This window comes from Sturnira hondurensis, unplaced genomic scaffold (assembly GCF_014824575.4).
Source record: "Sturnira hondurensis isolate 20B ecotype Veracruz unplaced genomic scaffold, ASM1482457v3 Scaffold0019006, whole genome shotgun sequence".
Lineage (NCBI taxonomy): Eukaryota > Metazoa > Chordata > Mammalia > Chiroptera > Phyllostomidae > Sturnira > Sturnira hondurensis.
In genome coordinates this window covers 10,085,434-10,099,212 of record NW_028091637.1, presented here as the reverse complement: position 1 = coordinate 10,099,212, position 13,779 = coordinate 10,085,434, and the positions used below count along the sequence as shown (strand labels likewise).

Below are 13,779 nucleotides of genomic sequence, written 5' to 3'. Positions count from 1 at the left end.
AACAGAGACAATACATTCTGATCAGTAGTATTTGTCACAAGGTTGAAAGGCTGGCTTAACATCTGGCATGCCATCCATGTCATTCATAATATGAAGAGAATACGGGAGATTAAAAACAATGTGCTATTTCAATAAATGCTAAATGCAATAATAATTTTGTTTAGATACTCACTTTAAGTTCTCTAATTCTTGTTTTCTTAATGGAGAAGAAGGTGGAGCTGGAATGAATTTATCACCATCATGGCTTTTACTGCTAAAATAAAGATGGACTCTCAATTATGAAGAGCAACAAACAAACTTATTACTAAATGCTAAACTTTGTTTCTCTGTCCTCATTCCCATGCAATTTTTTGAGACAAAAGTGTGCAAGAGCCAAAACAATGAAATACACTTATAACTCGGCATCACTCACGTGCTAAAACTACACTGCGTGTTGGTGTCTGTCCCCCAGCACACAACACCGCTTCTAGAAGCCTCTAAATGAGAACAGTATCCCACCCCACAGGGAAAAGCACTCCAAGGTTTTCATACATTCTTCATTCCTGTAATGGCATTTTATCAACTATGGTTGAATATAACCCCTTTACGGAAGGAAAAAATCCTACAACTTTGTTTCAGATTTTCCGCGTTACACACTCATTTCTACTATAATTAAGAAAAACCGCTGGGAGACTTGAGCTTGAAGTGCCACGTGTAAAAAGAACACTATATAAAAAGATGCTGACTTATTACTAAAGAAGCTTTCCCAATTTTTAGAGACTGGTATAGGTTTAAGTATTTATTTTTCTTAAAGATTTTTATTTATTTATCTTTAGAGGGGAAGGGAAGGAGAGAGGGAAAGAAGTATCAGTGTATGGTTGCCTCTCATGAGTCCCCTGCTGGGAATTGGCCTGCAACCCAGGCATGTGCCCTGACTGGGAATCGAACCAAGATCGTGTGGTTTGCAGGCCCTCACTCAATCCACTGAGCCACACCAGCCAGGCTTAAGTACTTATTTTAATAAAAGTAAAAAAAAAAATACTGTTCCTTCTGCAACAGGATTTCTCGCAATCACCCTTCCTGTTCCTAAAAAGCTGCCACTTCCCACTTTCCCCGTCAAGGTTCTCTCCTTAGTCTTCACCTGTTCTTCTCTTCCAGAAATACTTCAACATTCATACTTTCCTTTCTTGTTATTCAAAATGGAGCTTTTGGGAATTGAGGCTGCAGACTGTGGGAGTGCCCCTGAAGGACAGAGAGGCTCACTAATGCAGTCCGGGAGGGGCTCAAAGGGTTGGAATACCTGCAAGTTTCACCGCTTTCGCTGCTCTCAGGGTTCCCGCCTAACTGATTACTGGTTTTCGACCCGTTTTCCTGCTTCGGATCCTGCTGTTCTTCAGGTAACAGCAGCAAGGCGTTTCTGAGACAGATGGCTGCGAACTCCATACTGGCTACAGGAATGGCTGAAGACTGCCCGTCACTTAAAAGAACAACACCAAATTAGCTGAGTAAATAAGATAAAAAGAAATAATACTGCTCCATGATCAGAAATAAAACCAATATAATGGCAAACGAAAACTTTGCCCTGTGATAGGCAGAAATTTGCATATAAGCACTTGTAACAGAATGCTAAAAATCCAAATGCTAGATAGTATATGTAAGGTGCAAAAAGTATAGATCACAAGTATACGCATTATACGCGTCATTGTTAATGCATCAGAGGAGCTACAGACAAGGAAGTGACAACTAGATACGTAAAATAAGAACTGGAAACAAGTGAAGAAGGATTTTCACATTTGACCCTTATTTACTTTTGAAAATGACTTTGAACCTGTCCTGCGCTCCATCTACTGAGGCACACCAGCTGAAAATGACTTTAAAAAAAGTTTTGAAAAAGCAGCATTATCTGTTGTTTTATAATTTTGTTGAGATTTTATATAACTTTTTTGCTTTGATACATAAAACTGAATCATTTATGTATTTTCAAAATACATAAATGTGAAAATTAGTAACAATCTTGAAATTGTAGGAAAGTGATGTGTTAATACATAAAGTCCTTTAAAAGAATTTGCACTATAGTTGAAACGAATCAAGACCAAAATACCGAGTGTCAAATACTATTTAAAAACTTTGAGAAAACTTTTATTTTGGCAGGGGGTGGAGGGCGGGGAAGCAGTGGATTTTTTACAAAGCCCACTTACTTTAGAAATGCAACACCAAATTGGAATCTTTATACAAGATAAAGATGTCTGTATTTAAGTCGTTCACTAAAGGTTCTTACATTTGACAGATTTATGATGCTTTGGATGCTTTACATATCAGTTCTTTTTTCTCTAATAGAAAGAATTAGCTTCAGGGACTATAAGAAAATACCTAAAAGAGAAGTTAACCGTGATAAACCATGAAAAGGAAACATGAAGATGCCCTCTTCTGGACATTCCGGATAACAGCACTGACCAGACCAGGCTTTCTTAGGCCATTAGTAATCCCAGCACCCATGTTCCGCAATAAGCCAAACTCACCTGTCAGGTCACACTCACTACAGACCTATCCTGAAAGAGCCATGAAACCCAGCTACAAGGTAGCTCCGCCTATGAAATAACGAGTGTGAACACAGCCCCCTTCTCTCTGCAGAACACTTACTTGTACACCGTGTTCTGTACGGACTGGGACGCCAGGACTATCTTGCGGTGGTAGCCTTGGCCAACGACAGACTGCACAATCCCCTTTTTACTGGGAAGGCCTTTAGTTTCTTGTTCAGAAGTCTATAAAATACAAATGATTTCCAGTGAACTGAACGGAATTGTGAAACAGGGCATGAAAAATGATCTAATACCTTACCAGTTAATAAAGCTCTTAACCATGCATCAGTGTGGCATTTTTGGTGATAAAGGAAATATGTTCAGTGTTGAAGAAAAGAGTACATGGGGCTGAAAGTCTTTGACATAGGCTATATTTTAATTAATATGAGGTTTGAGGTAATTCCGAGGGAAAAAGGCAATTTAGGAATGACTCGAGCATGTATTTAGAACAATTTATTTAGAATATTCAACCCCCCAGGTATCATGCTGCATATTAATGGCACTTTAAATCAGAGTAAAAAGAGATTCACATAAACACTGTGAAAAAGAAAAGGGAGGCAGCTCTGCATTCTAAAGTGAATTTTTTCCCTTCCTAATTGAAAGTATGTATTAATTAAATTGTCAACAACATATAAACTTTAATAAGCTATTATGTCACAATTCTTGCCTTCCAGTAAATTAAAATCCTAAGACCCTGTAAACATTAAAATGAAAGTGGTAAAAGCTACTTGCACATATGTATATGTACATATAAAATATATATTAAAATATACTAGGCCCTGCTGGGTAGCTCAGTTGATTCGAGTGCAGTCCCAATAGGCCAAGGTTACAGGTTTGATCCCTGGTCAGGGCACATACAAAAATCAAACAATGAATGGAAAAATAGGTGGAACAAATTGGTGTTTCTCTTTTTCTCTCTCAAATCAATAAATATAGGGTATTTCACTAAGATACATGATCTCATTACAGGAGTTAGGGACCAATTTCATTTGTCTTCCCCCTTCACTCTGCCTCTGATTCACCTGCAGGTGGAATCCCAACTAGTCATTTTACAAACTCATCCAGATTCTCATACACAGTCACAAAACGGGGCCAACCCACAGGAACTTGCAGAGTTCAACTCTGCCCTTCCAAGAAAAGTCCTTCTCTAACTACAATGTTTCTGCATTGCTACCTAGTGCTCCCTAATGTAACTGTGTTACAGCTGTGCCTCCAGTATGACTTTTAATAAAACAAGGATTCACTGTACAATCACTTTAAAAAGAAAATTACATAATGGATGCTTAACTGCTCTAATTTGAACAAATTTGTGTTAAGCACTATGAAAAGTAAGAAAAAGTGGCTGTTTTGAGCCACTATTGGAAGGAAGGACTTCCATTCCGACTTCTTTTCCTAGTGATGGTGATACATTTATAATGATTCACCCATACTCTCTTCCCTGATCCTTAAGGCCATGCATACAAGCTGATCGTCTGGCTAGATATGGAGATACAACATATGAAAACAACGATAGGAGGGACCTAAAACACCATGATAATAAACCATATTTTTAATAATACACCAATAGCCAGAAAGTGTGCCAGATCAGTCTTAAAGAATCATATGTAATTAAAATATTTTATAATGCCTTGGCATTAATAACATTAACAAATCTGAATTTCAGAACTCAGAAAAAAAGGGTACATTTTCAGAAACTAAGTGATACACTTCGTTTTTATTTTCAAGCCTTCTCTTATATTGGTTAAAGACTCTCCCTGCAATTGAGTGTTATGATGTTATTTAGCAGCTTTCTTCTCACACATTATACACCACCCACCTACAAATAAGGCCTACTTCTGCCAAGTAAGCAGGACAAAACGATCTCCTTAGCAACATCAATTTAACAAGTTGGTTGTTTTTATTAAAAAATAAACTTCTTTCTGAGGGTACAAACTCCTTCATTCAGCATCTCCTCTGTCCTGACTAAATGAAAGAAATTTGATGGAATTTTCTCTGGAGTTTATTGTTGCTCCTTTTGGGATTTTGTTTTCTCAATTTGAGAGCATTTGGGCTTGTTTTCACTATCTTTTAGGTCACTTCAAATCATTTTTAAAAGGAGGAGAAACATATACTATGACAGATAAATATTTAAGGCAAATCTATTATTAGGACAGACTATGAGTGTTCTGGTATCGATCAAGTTATGGCAACTAAGTCCTCATTATTACAAATTCAAAATTTTCAAGATGACGATGAAAGGGGTCATAATCCACAGAACAAAGGCAATTCTAAAAAGCTCTGTTTCTAAAAATAAGTCATTTGGAAAGAAAACATTAAACCTTAATGCATGTCTCCACTCCCAGGAAGTGTGACTCCCTGCTTTCCAATCACAGTGCAGGAGAATGGCCTCCAACACTCAAGTTCATCAATGGGCAGAGAATAGCACTTTCTAGAGAGCCTTTATTTAAAAAAAAAAAAAAAGTATAAATTTTGCCTAGAATTGTCTGTCAGCCCATTTGAAGTCATCCAGGAAGAAGACTGCCCTGTAACAGAAGCGCAATGGAACTCATGCAAGCCTCTCCAGCACCCTCCCTGTGCCCTGTGGTGTGCTCAGACTGCCAGGCAAACACACTTCTTCGAACCCTATAGTCCTTGCAGGTGTTTCTGCAAAGAAGTGCTCCTTAGCAGGAGGAGGGCCTGAACATCCTCCATCACCTACGGCAGGCCCGCCAGGCAACATTTCAGGCCATACCCTCCAATCTCCATTGACCTCAAGAGGGCAGCAATAGTGGGGGGTGGTTAGGAAATGGGGGATGATACAGACACCTGGCAATTTTGATGCAACCTGTCTTCCCCCACTTCCCGCTACCACTCCTTACTTGAGATACAAAGGCTGTCACCCACTGCCATTTGGAGATAATCTACATGGGCGCCAACATACACTGGCCTATTTCTCACAGCGACTGTGGACAAGCATGTAGAGAGAAACAGCCCAGTAATTCGTGAACTCTGAACCATTTACTGAATCAAAAGTAAACCCCAGGTGCTGACGGAAATGTGGTGCAATGCAGTTCTCTCCACACTAGGTGACCACCAGTCTTTCTCTTAACCACCAGATGCACACGCACCATCACATACCCACAGATGGCATAGTCCCTGCCCCAGCAGCTAGGTCACGTCTGTTCCAACAGGTGTGACCTTCTATGGGCTTCAAGTCTTTCATGGGACTGCTGATACCAGTTGTCACACTTATCAAGAACAGAATGTTAACAACTGACTTTATGAAAATTGCATTTTTTTGTATAGCTGTTTAAGAACAGAAGACTATCTTTTCTAAATTCCCTGAGAGTTAAAAAGGGGATGAGGTCTTGCAGGTTCCCAAGTATCTTTTGCTTTCCATGTAACAGGGGGGAGGGTTGGTGGGGGGAGTGTAAGGCATGGGTTTGAAACGATACCCAGGCAGCACTCACCCCCTTATTGGCAGCAATGCAGCATTCAGCCAGCCGAAGCCAGAGGCGGGGATTGGCATGATAAACCTGAACAGCTTCGATTAGGCACTCGAAGGCAGCAAGAGGCCTTCCGATGTGAAGCAGCTGAATCCCACAGTTATAGAGCAACTCGTACCTCTTGTTGGTTAGTAGCGTGCACATGGGTCTTCCTGAGAACTTTTTGCCTAATGATAAAAATTAGATGAGAAGAAATCATCAGATTTAAATTTTACACTGAAAACATCTATTCCACTAAGTACTTAAACACTACTGTGTTTAATACCAATGAGCCCGATGTGAAGTTTCATAGCTCTCCCCAGTGATGGCCTCCAGCCCTAACCAGCCCCCTAAATATTCTTGTTATCTCAGTTGTCTGCATTGCCAACAAATGAGAAACTCCTCAGGCAACAATGTTCCATGAAGGCAAAGAAAAGAGATAGGACCCACTTGCTACATTTTTGAAGTCTGTAAGTAGCCCTGGTTGGTGGGGCTCAGTGGACTGAGCGCCAACCTGTGAACCAAAGGGTTGCTGGTCTGATTCCCAGTCAGGGCACATGCCTGGGTTGTGGGCCAGGTCCCCAGTAGGGGGCATGTGAGAGGCAACCACACACTGACGTTTCTCTCCCCCTCTCTCCCACTTCCCCTCTGTCTAAACATAAATAATCTTAAACAAAAATATTCAAAGTTTCACAATCCATAATAAAATAAGATTACTAGTGACTTTAGATACATTTTTCATCACTTAATAGTTTTAATGCATGTTTTACAAAGCTAAATAATTGTTTGATTTTAAGCATTTCAAATCAAGGATCTATATAATATGAATAGTGAAGAAATAAATTTCAGGAATCACTTAAAGATTGCTACGTGGTGCCATCAGTGAGACTCTGAAAAGAAGCTATAACAACACTAAGCCTGGCACAGTCAAGAAATCTTAATAAAATATCTGCCTTTCAACATTACCATATGAGATTACTCATTTTCAAATCCATGAAAAAGTGAATTTAAATGTCTTTGATAATCACTCTTAACCCCTTGCTATGTATTCAAAGTAGCAATATCTACTAAAAATCCCCAAACCTGTTGGACAGGCTCCAAGTTAACTGTAAGTGCACGCGACATGCATTTTGACCAGATGAATGCCCTTTTCTTTTTAAGATTTTATTTATACATTTCTAGAGAGAGGGGGAGGGAGGGAGAAAGAGAAGGGAAGAACCACCGATGTGTGAGAGAAACATCAATAAGCTGCCTCCCGCACCCATCTGCACCTGGGCTGCAAGCTAGGCAAGTGCCCTGACTGGGAATCGAACTGGTGATCTTTTGGTTCACAGGCAGGTGCTCAATCCACTGAGCCACACCAGCTGGGTAAGATGCTTGCTCTTTAAATTACACTTTTCTCAAGTAGTAGAACATAAGCTGTCCCCAGCAAAGGGCATACCTGGGTCGGTGCTGCCAGCACTGAGCTGTGCACAGACATTGTCATTCTCCTGGAGAGCTTTTTTAAAGTAGAAAATCCCCAAATTGTGCTTGCTCATGGCAAAATGGATGCAACCAAGATTATTCCAGAACATACATCGCAAGCATTCACCTGCGAAAAACACAAATACATTTGTCCACAAATTTCACTGTTGATGCATCTCGCATAAGAACCGGGCTTACTCAATGTGAGTTAACTCTACATACAACTCCACACAGTCCCTGCTGAACAGTTTACAAGGCATCTGAAATTTAGAGAATATCTGAAAATCTGGTAAAGTCCCTTTCAAAATCTCTTTTATTAAAGGTGATAAGTCAAAACTGCATCATGATTTAATCAGCCTGTTTACTTTTTTCTAATTTTTAATTATTATAGGCAACAGATAAAAAAATGCAAAAAACCCCAAAATATTTATTAGTAAATTAATATATACATGTATTATATCCACAACGCAAAATACTATGCAGAAACTGGAAAGAATGAAGCAAGTATATATGGAAATAGTCAGAACCTATTAAATGAGCACATAAAGCAAGTCCTAGTTTCGCCTGTTAAGCTGTAACCACCACCGTTGTTTTGGTTTACGCTTTAAACATCGCCATGGCTGAGCATCTATTTTTTCATGTTAGTTGGCAGTTGTGTTTCTTGTCCTGAACACTGCCTCTTCCTGTTTTTGACCCGTTTTTTAAATTTGGTTACAGATGTTTTTCTATTGGTTACCTGTTATAGAAACCTTCTGTGGCATCTGTTTCCAATATTCCCCCCACTGCCAGTTTATCATCTGTCTCGTGACTTAGTCCAGTGTGTGTGTGTTTATGCTTTTAATCATAAAAAGTTTTTATATTTTTATGTGGTCAAATTTAATAATCTTTTGTAACTACTATGGTTCTTGGATTTTGGATAATGTTTAATCAAGGTTCCCCCACCACAAAATTAATATATTCATCCAAGTTTCCTTGTATTGCTTTGATGATTTTGTTTTCACATTTTAATCCTTCATCTCTCTGGATTTTATTTTTGTGCAATTAATGGGAGCAATCCAAGCTTTAGTTTCCTTTTTCTAAATGGCTCCTCAAACTTTCTAACACTATTTACTGACAGCCCACCTTTCCTCAATGACATAAAATGCCTGTCTAGATTGGCGAAATTAACAATCATAAATTAACATTCTATGCTTAGAGCTAAAAACTAAAGGTTAGCTTTTGAAACGGTTTAAAATTAGGGGACTTCCAGACAATATAGTAGCATAGACAGACAGCCCTTGCTTCCTCCCACAACCACATCAAAATCACAACTAAAATATAGAACCATCACTCAGAACAGAGATTGCGCTGAATGGAAGTCTGACAATTAAGAATTAGAGAAACCACATCCATGCAGACTGGTAGGAGGGGCGCAGATGCAGAACAGGCTGGTCCCTCACCCACGTGTGATGGATTAAAATTAGGGAAGGAGTCAAGACCCACACCAGGCCCCCTAACCCCAGGTTCCAGTGCCAAGAAGGTAAGTCCCCACAACTTCTGGCTGCAAAAACCAGTGGGGATTGAGTCAGTGAAAGAAAATGCTGGAGCCCCAAGCCGCTCCTCTTAACCCACACACAGATTGACCTACTAAGACTCACTCCCTCTGAGCTCAAGCACAGGAGTAGCAGTTTGAAAGGCACCAGTGGGCACAGGGAGGAACTGAAATGTCTGGCATCAAGACAAGCAGAGGCCATTGTCCCTTTTCTAAACCCTTTCCACACAAAGCCAGCAAGCTGGTGCCACATCTGAGACTCCATCAACTTCGCTAATACTGTTTGCCCTGCCCTGGAAATCTGGAGACACTGTCCCACCCAACTTATAGGCCCACCCAAGTTGCTCTTCCATAGGAATGGCTGGTTGTAGCTTATGCTTCACAACTTCCTAATCCTCTCAAACGATCAACAGCCTGCTTCAGTGACCCCAGGCCCAGTACTAGCAGCAGCCAGCCTAGATTCACAGCTTGGCTTCACCTGGGAATCACCAAGCACAGCACAAGTAGCAGCCATCTCAGACTGCTTTGTAGCTCAGGCAGGGTAGCCAGGGCAAAACACAGGTGAGGGCTGACCTTGGCCTACACCACCTGGGAAATCCCAGGGTCTGCACGCCCAGTGGGCAGCTAGAGACCATGTCAGAGCATCACCACCATGACCCCGCACAGCTGATACTCCAAAGGGGGCAGAGGGTGGTGGTCAGTGGTCATCACAGGCAGCCCTTGCAGCTCACTGGCCTGGGTAAATCCCTCCCATTGACCTGCCAACAGCAACCAAGGCTCAACTACAAGAGTGAGTGATACAGGACTTAAGAGTTGGAAAATTTTAGTTTAAGTAACAGCTAGTAAGCGTAGTAATCAATGCATGTAAAAGCTTTTCTTCCAGGAACTGAAGGTATGACCAACCCTGACTCCAGGAGACCATAAGTAGTTCCACCTTTGTTTCTCAGGTGGACTGCAAGTAATTCAAGATGATACTGGAGCCACTGTACTCCAGGGTGAGGTGACCACCGCCTGGGGCACAGCTTAAGACCTCTGCCCAGGGTGAGAATGCTGAAGTTGTTTCTTTTTAAATCCAATTAACATTCCCCTGAATTCCAAATCCCTTACCTACACTTTGTTCTCCTTATAAAAAGGGCCAACTTAAAAGGGAATTTAAGACGGTCTGTTTGGGCATGAACCTGCCATCTTCTCAGATTGCTGACCATATGAATAAAGCTCCCATAAAGATTCAATCCCTGTCTCTGCTTACTGGGTTTGGTAGTGACAGGCAGCCTGAACTCCGGTGTCTTCTCCAGTTTCAGAAGGTGTACTCAGTCCATGCGAAGGGCACACCTCGAGTACCCAGCTTGTGTTGTAATAGGGGAGGCTGTGCCACTGGACCTTACGGAACATCTACTACATTAGGCCACGCTACCAAGACAAGGAGTCAAAGCAGCTCTACCTAATACTTAGAAACAAACACAGGGAGGCTGCCAGAAAGGAGACAAAGAAACATGACCTAAATGAAAGAAAAGATCAAAACTCCAGAAAAAGAGCTAAATGAAATGGAGATAAGGAATCTATCAGATGCAGCGTTCAAAACACTGGTTATAAGGATGCTCAAGGAACTTGGTGAGGACCTCAACAGAATAAAGAAGACCCAGTCAGAAACAAATGATACACTAACTGAAATAAAGAACAATTTATAGGTAAACAACAGTAGAGTGGATGAAGCCAAGAATCCACTCCACGACTTAGAACATAAAGAAACAAAAAAAACAACAAATCAGAGCAAGGAAAGAAAAAGAATCCTCCAAAATGAGGACAGTATAAACAGCCTCTGGGATAACGTCAAGTGACCCAACATTTGCATCATTGGGGTGCCAGAACGAGAAAAGAAAAGAGCAAGAAATTGGAAATCTATTTATAAGAATAATAAAAAACTTCCCTAATTTGGTGAAGGAAATAGACAAGCAAGTCGAGGAAGCACAGAGAGTCCCAAACAACATAGATACAAAGAGACCCACCCCAAGAGACATCATAATTAAAAGGCCAAGGGTTAAAAATAAAGAGAGAATCTTAAACACACCAAAAGAAATTAGTTACCTGCGGGGAAGTACCCATAAGACTGTCAGCTGACTTCTCAAAAGAAACTTTGCAGGCTAGAGGCAACTGGCAAGAAATATGAAAAGTCACGAAAAGTAGGGACCTACAGCCAAGATTGCTGTGCTCAGCAAAGCTATCATTTGGAATCAAAGGGGTAGATAAAGAGCTTCCCAGAAAAAAAAAAAGACTAAGGGAGTTCATCATCACCAAACCATTATTATATGAAATGTTAACAGGACTTATTTAAGAAAAAGAAGATCAAAACTATGAATAAAATAGCAATAAATACACATTTATCAACAATCTAAAAATTGTTGACACTAAATTTGAAACTATAAAAATCAAACTAAGCAAAGAAGAACAGAGACAGGATCATGGATATGGAGAGCCTCTTGACAGGTGCCAGATGGGAGGGGGGTTAGGGAGAATGGGTGAAGGGGTGAGAGGATTAAGAAGTGCAAATAGGTAGTTTCAGAATAGCCATCGGGATGTAAAGTATAGGAAATGAAGTAGCCAAAGAACTTGTATGCACAACCCGTGGACATGACCAATGGTGGGGAATTGCCTGAGGGAGTGGGGGTTGTTGGTGGAAGGGAACAAAGGGGGAGAAAATCAGGACAACTCTAATAGTATAATCAATAAAATATAATACAGATAAAAATAAATACAATTAAGCAATGATTATATATAAAGAAGAGAAAAATGGCTTAGGAAAAAAGGACATACACTAAAATGTTTAAAGGAGACTGCTTTTGGGTAGTGGTATTGTCAACATTTTTATGTGTGGGAAGTAAATTAAAAATTTTCAAATTAGCCCTGGCTGGTGTAGCTCAGTGGATTGAGCGCGGGCCTGCAAACCAGAGGATCGCGGTTTGATTCCCAGTCAGGGCACACGCCTGGGTTGCAGGCTGGTTCCCTGCAGGCCAACTCTCAGCAGGGGACACACGAAAGGCAACCATACATTGATGTTTCTCTCCCTCTCCTTCCCCTCTAAAGATAAATAAATAAAATCTTTAAAAAAAAAGAAATGAAATACTGATGTGTGCTAAAAAATCTTTTTAAAAAAGTAAAAAAAGAAAGAAAATTTCAAATTAATAATTATTTATGGTTGCTTCTCATAAGTCCCCTGCTGGGAACTGGCCTGCAACCCAGGCATGTGCCCTGACTGGGAATCGAACCGCGACTGTGTGGTTCACAGGCCCGCGCTCAATTCACTGAGCTATACCAGCCAGGGCCCTTCAAATTAATAATTATGAAAAACAAATATATAAAACATACAATTATTATATAAAAATCTTCCCATTAAATTATGGTAACTGTTTCCTTGGCTGGTGTGGCTCAGTGGGCTGAGCGTTGTTTTGTGAACTGAAGGGTTACCAATTCAATTCCTGGTCAGGGTGCACACCTGGGTTACAGGCCGCGCTCCGGGTTGGGGGCAGGCAGGAGGCAACCAATTGATGTTTCTCTTGCACATCAATATTTCCCTCCCTTCCCAACTCTCTAAAAAGAAATAAGTATAATTTTTAAAAGTTGTGGTAACTGTTGACCAGTCAGTCAACAACATGCCCCAATCCCAACTCCATTTTAGAGATCACTGACACCTATTTTGAACTCTGTGTTAAGACCATCCTAAGCAAAGTTTTCCCAAAGCATATTACCTGGTTTGTCTGAGAGATCATTTCATTAACTGAGTGTTAATGGGCCCTGGGGGAAAGCCATGACAATAAAAACATCAAAAATTAAGATTTAATAGACTTAGACCTGGGTACTCAGAACAAATGAATTTCCAAGGGAATTACGATGGGACAGACTGCCTTTCTCCATCATCTGTGACTCCAATGAACTGGAGGAGGAAATGGGAGAAGGTGTAAGTATTTAGTTTGCATGTATGTTCTATGCATATATATAGCATAGAATTAAGTCGAAAAAATGTATTCATCCTTTGTATTTTATTTTTTTAAGATTTTATTTATTTATTTGCAGAGAGAGGAGAAGAGAGGGAGACAGAGAGGGAGGGAAACATCGATGTGAGAGAGAAGCATCAGTTGGTTGCCTCTCCTACGCGCCCCAACCAGGGACCAAACCTGCAACCCAGGCACGTGCCCTGGTCAGGAATCGAACCGGTGACCTTTGGCTTTGTGGATGATGCCAGGCCAGCAGAGCCACACTGATGAGGGCTAACCTCATTCATTCATTCTTGAATGAACTGATTTTCCTCCTTCCTCCTCATAAAACAGGAATGATATGAAATTGACAGCAACACACTTTACCATTAATATCATGCAATCTGTTAAACCTTTCTAAGTAGAGGCAAGAATAGATAACAGTGATTATCTTCTTAACTTTATAGAAATATTTTGTTACAGTTAATTATTCAAAGAAATCATATTTTTCATTGCTTTTAAGGGAGAAAAGGAAAAAGTAAAAACATTACAATCCCATTTCCTTAAAAGGTCTCACTTCACACACACACAAAAAAGACCAAGGACCTTATTTCCTGGACATAATTTCTAAGCTGCTATAAAGAAACACATGAAAGGAAGAACAAGTAGGATAAAAATGGAAGTGAAAGCAGTGAGGTGTCTTCTAAAATGGGACTCAGTTGTAAATTTCCAAGAATTTTTTGCAGCAGATACAATAAAACACGTTCGTTTAAAAGATGAGCAAAATCATTATG

General features: G+C 40.3%; 1 protein-coding gene across 3 annotated transcripts in view; it reads right to left on the bottom strand.

The window, feature by feature from the left end:
* Positions 1-13,779, bottom strand: part of CNOT10 (CCR4-NOT transcription complex subunit 10) — a 63,343-nt gene that overhangs the window by 23,208 nt on the left and 26,356 nt on the right. For 2 of the 3 annotated variants that reach the window (XM_037070730.1, XM_037070732.1), the window contains 5 exons: positions 7,464-7,613; positions 6,008-6,210; positions 2,620-2,741; positions 1,280-1,456; positions 173-253 (listed from right to left, as the gene is read on the bottom strand). In XM_037070730.1, the coding sequence (XP_036926625.1) occupies positions 173-253; positions 1,280-1,456; positions 2,620-2,741; positions 6,008-6,210; positions 7,464-7,613 (733 nt within the window). The remainder of the gene's footprint in view (positions 1-172; positions 254-1,279; positions 1,457-2,619; positions 2,742-6,007; positions 6,211-7,463; positions 7,614-13,779) is intronic. The other variant, XM_037070731.1, reaches the window with a different exon arrangement.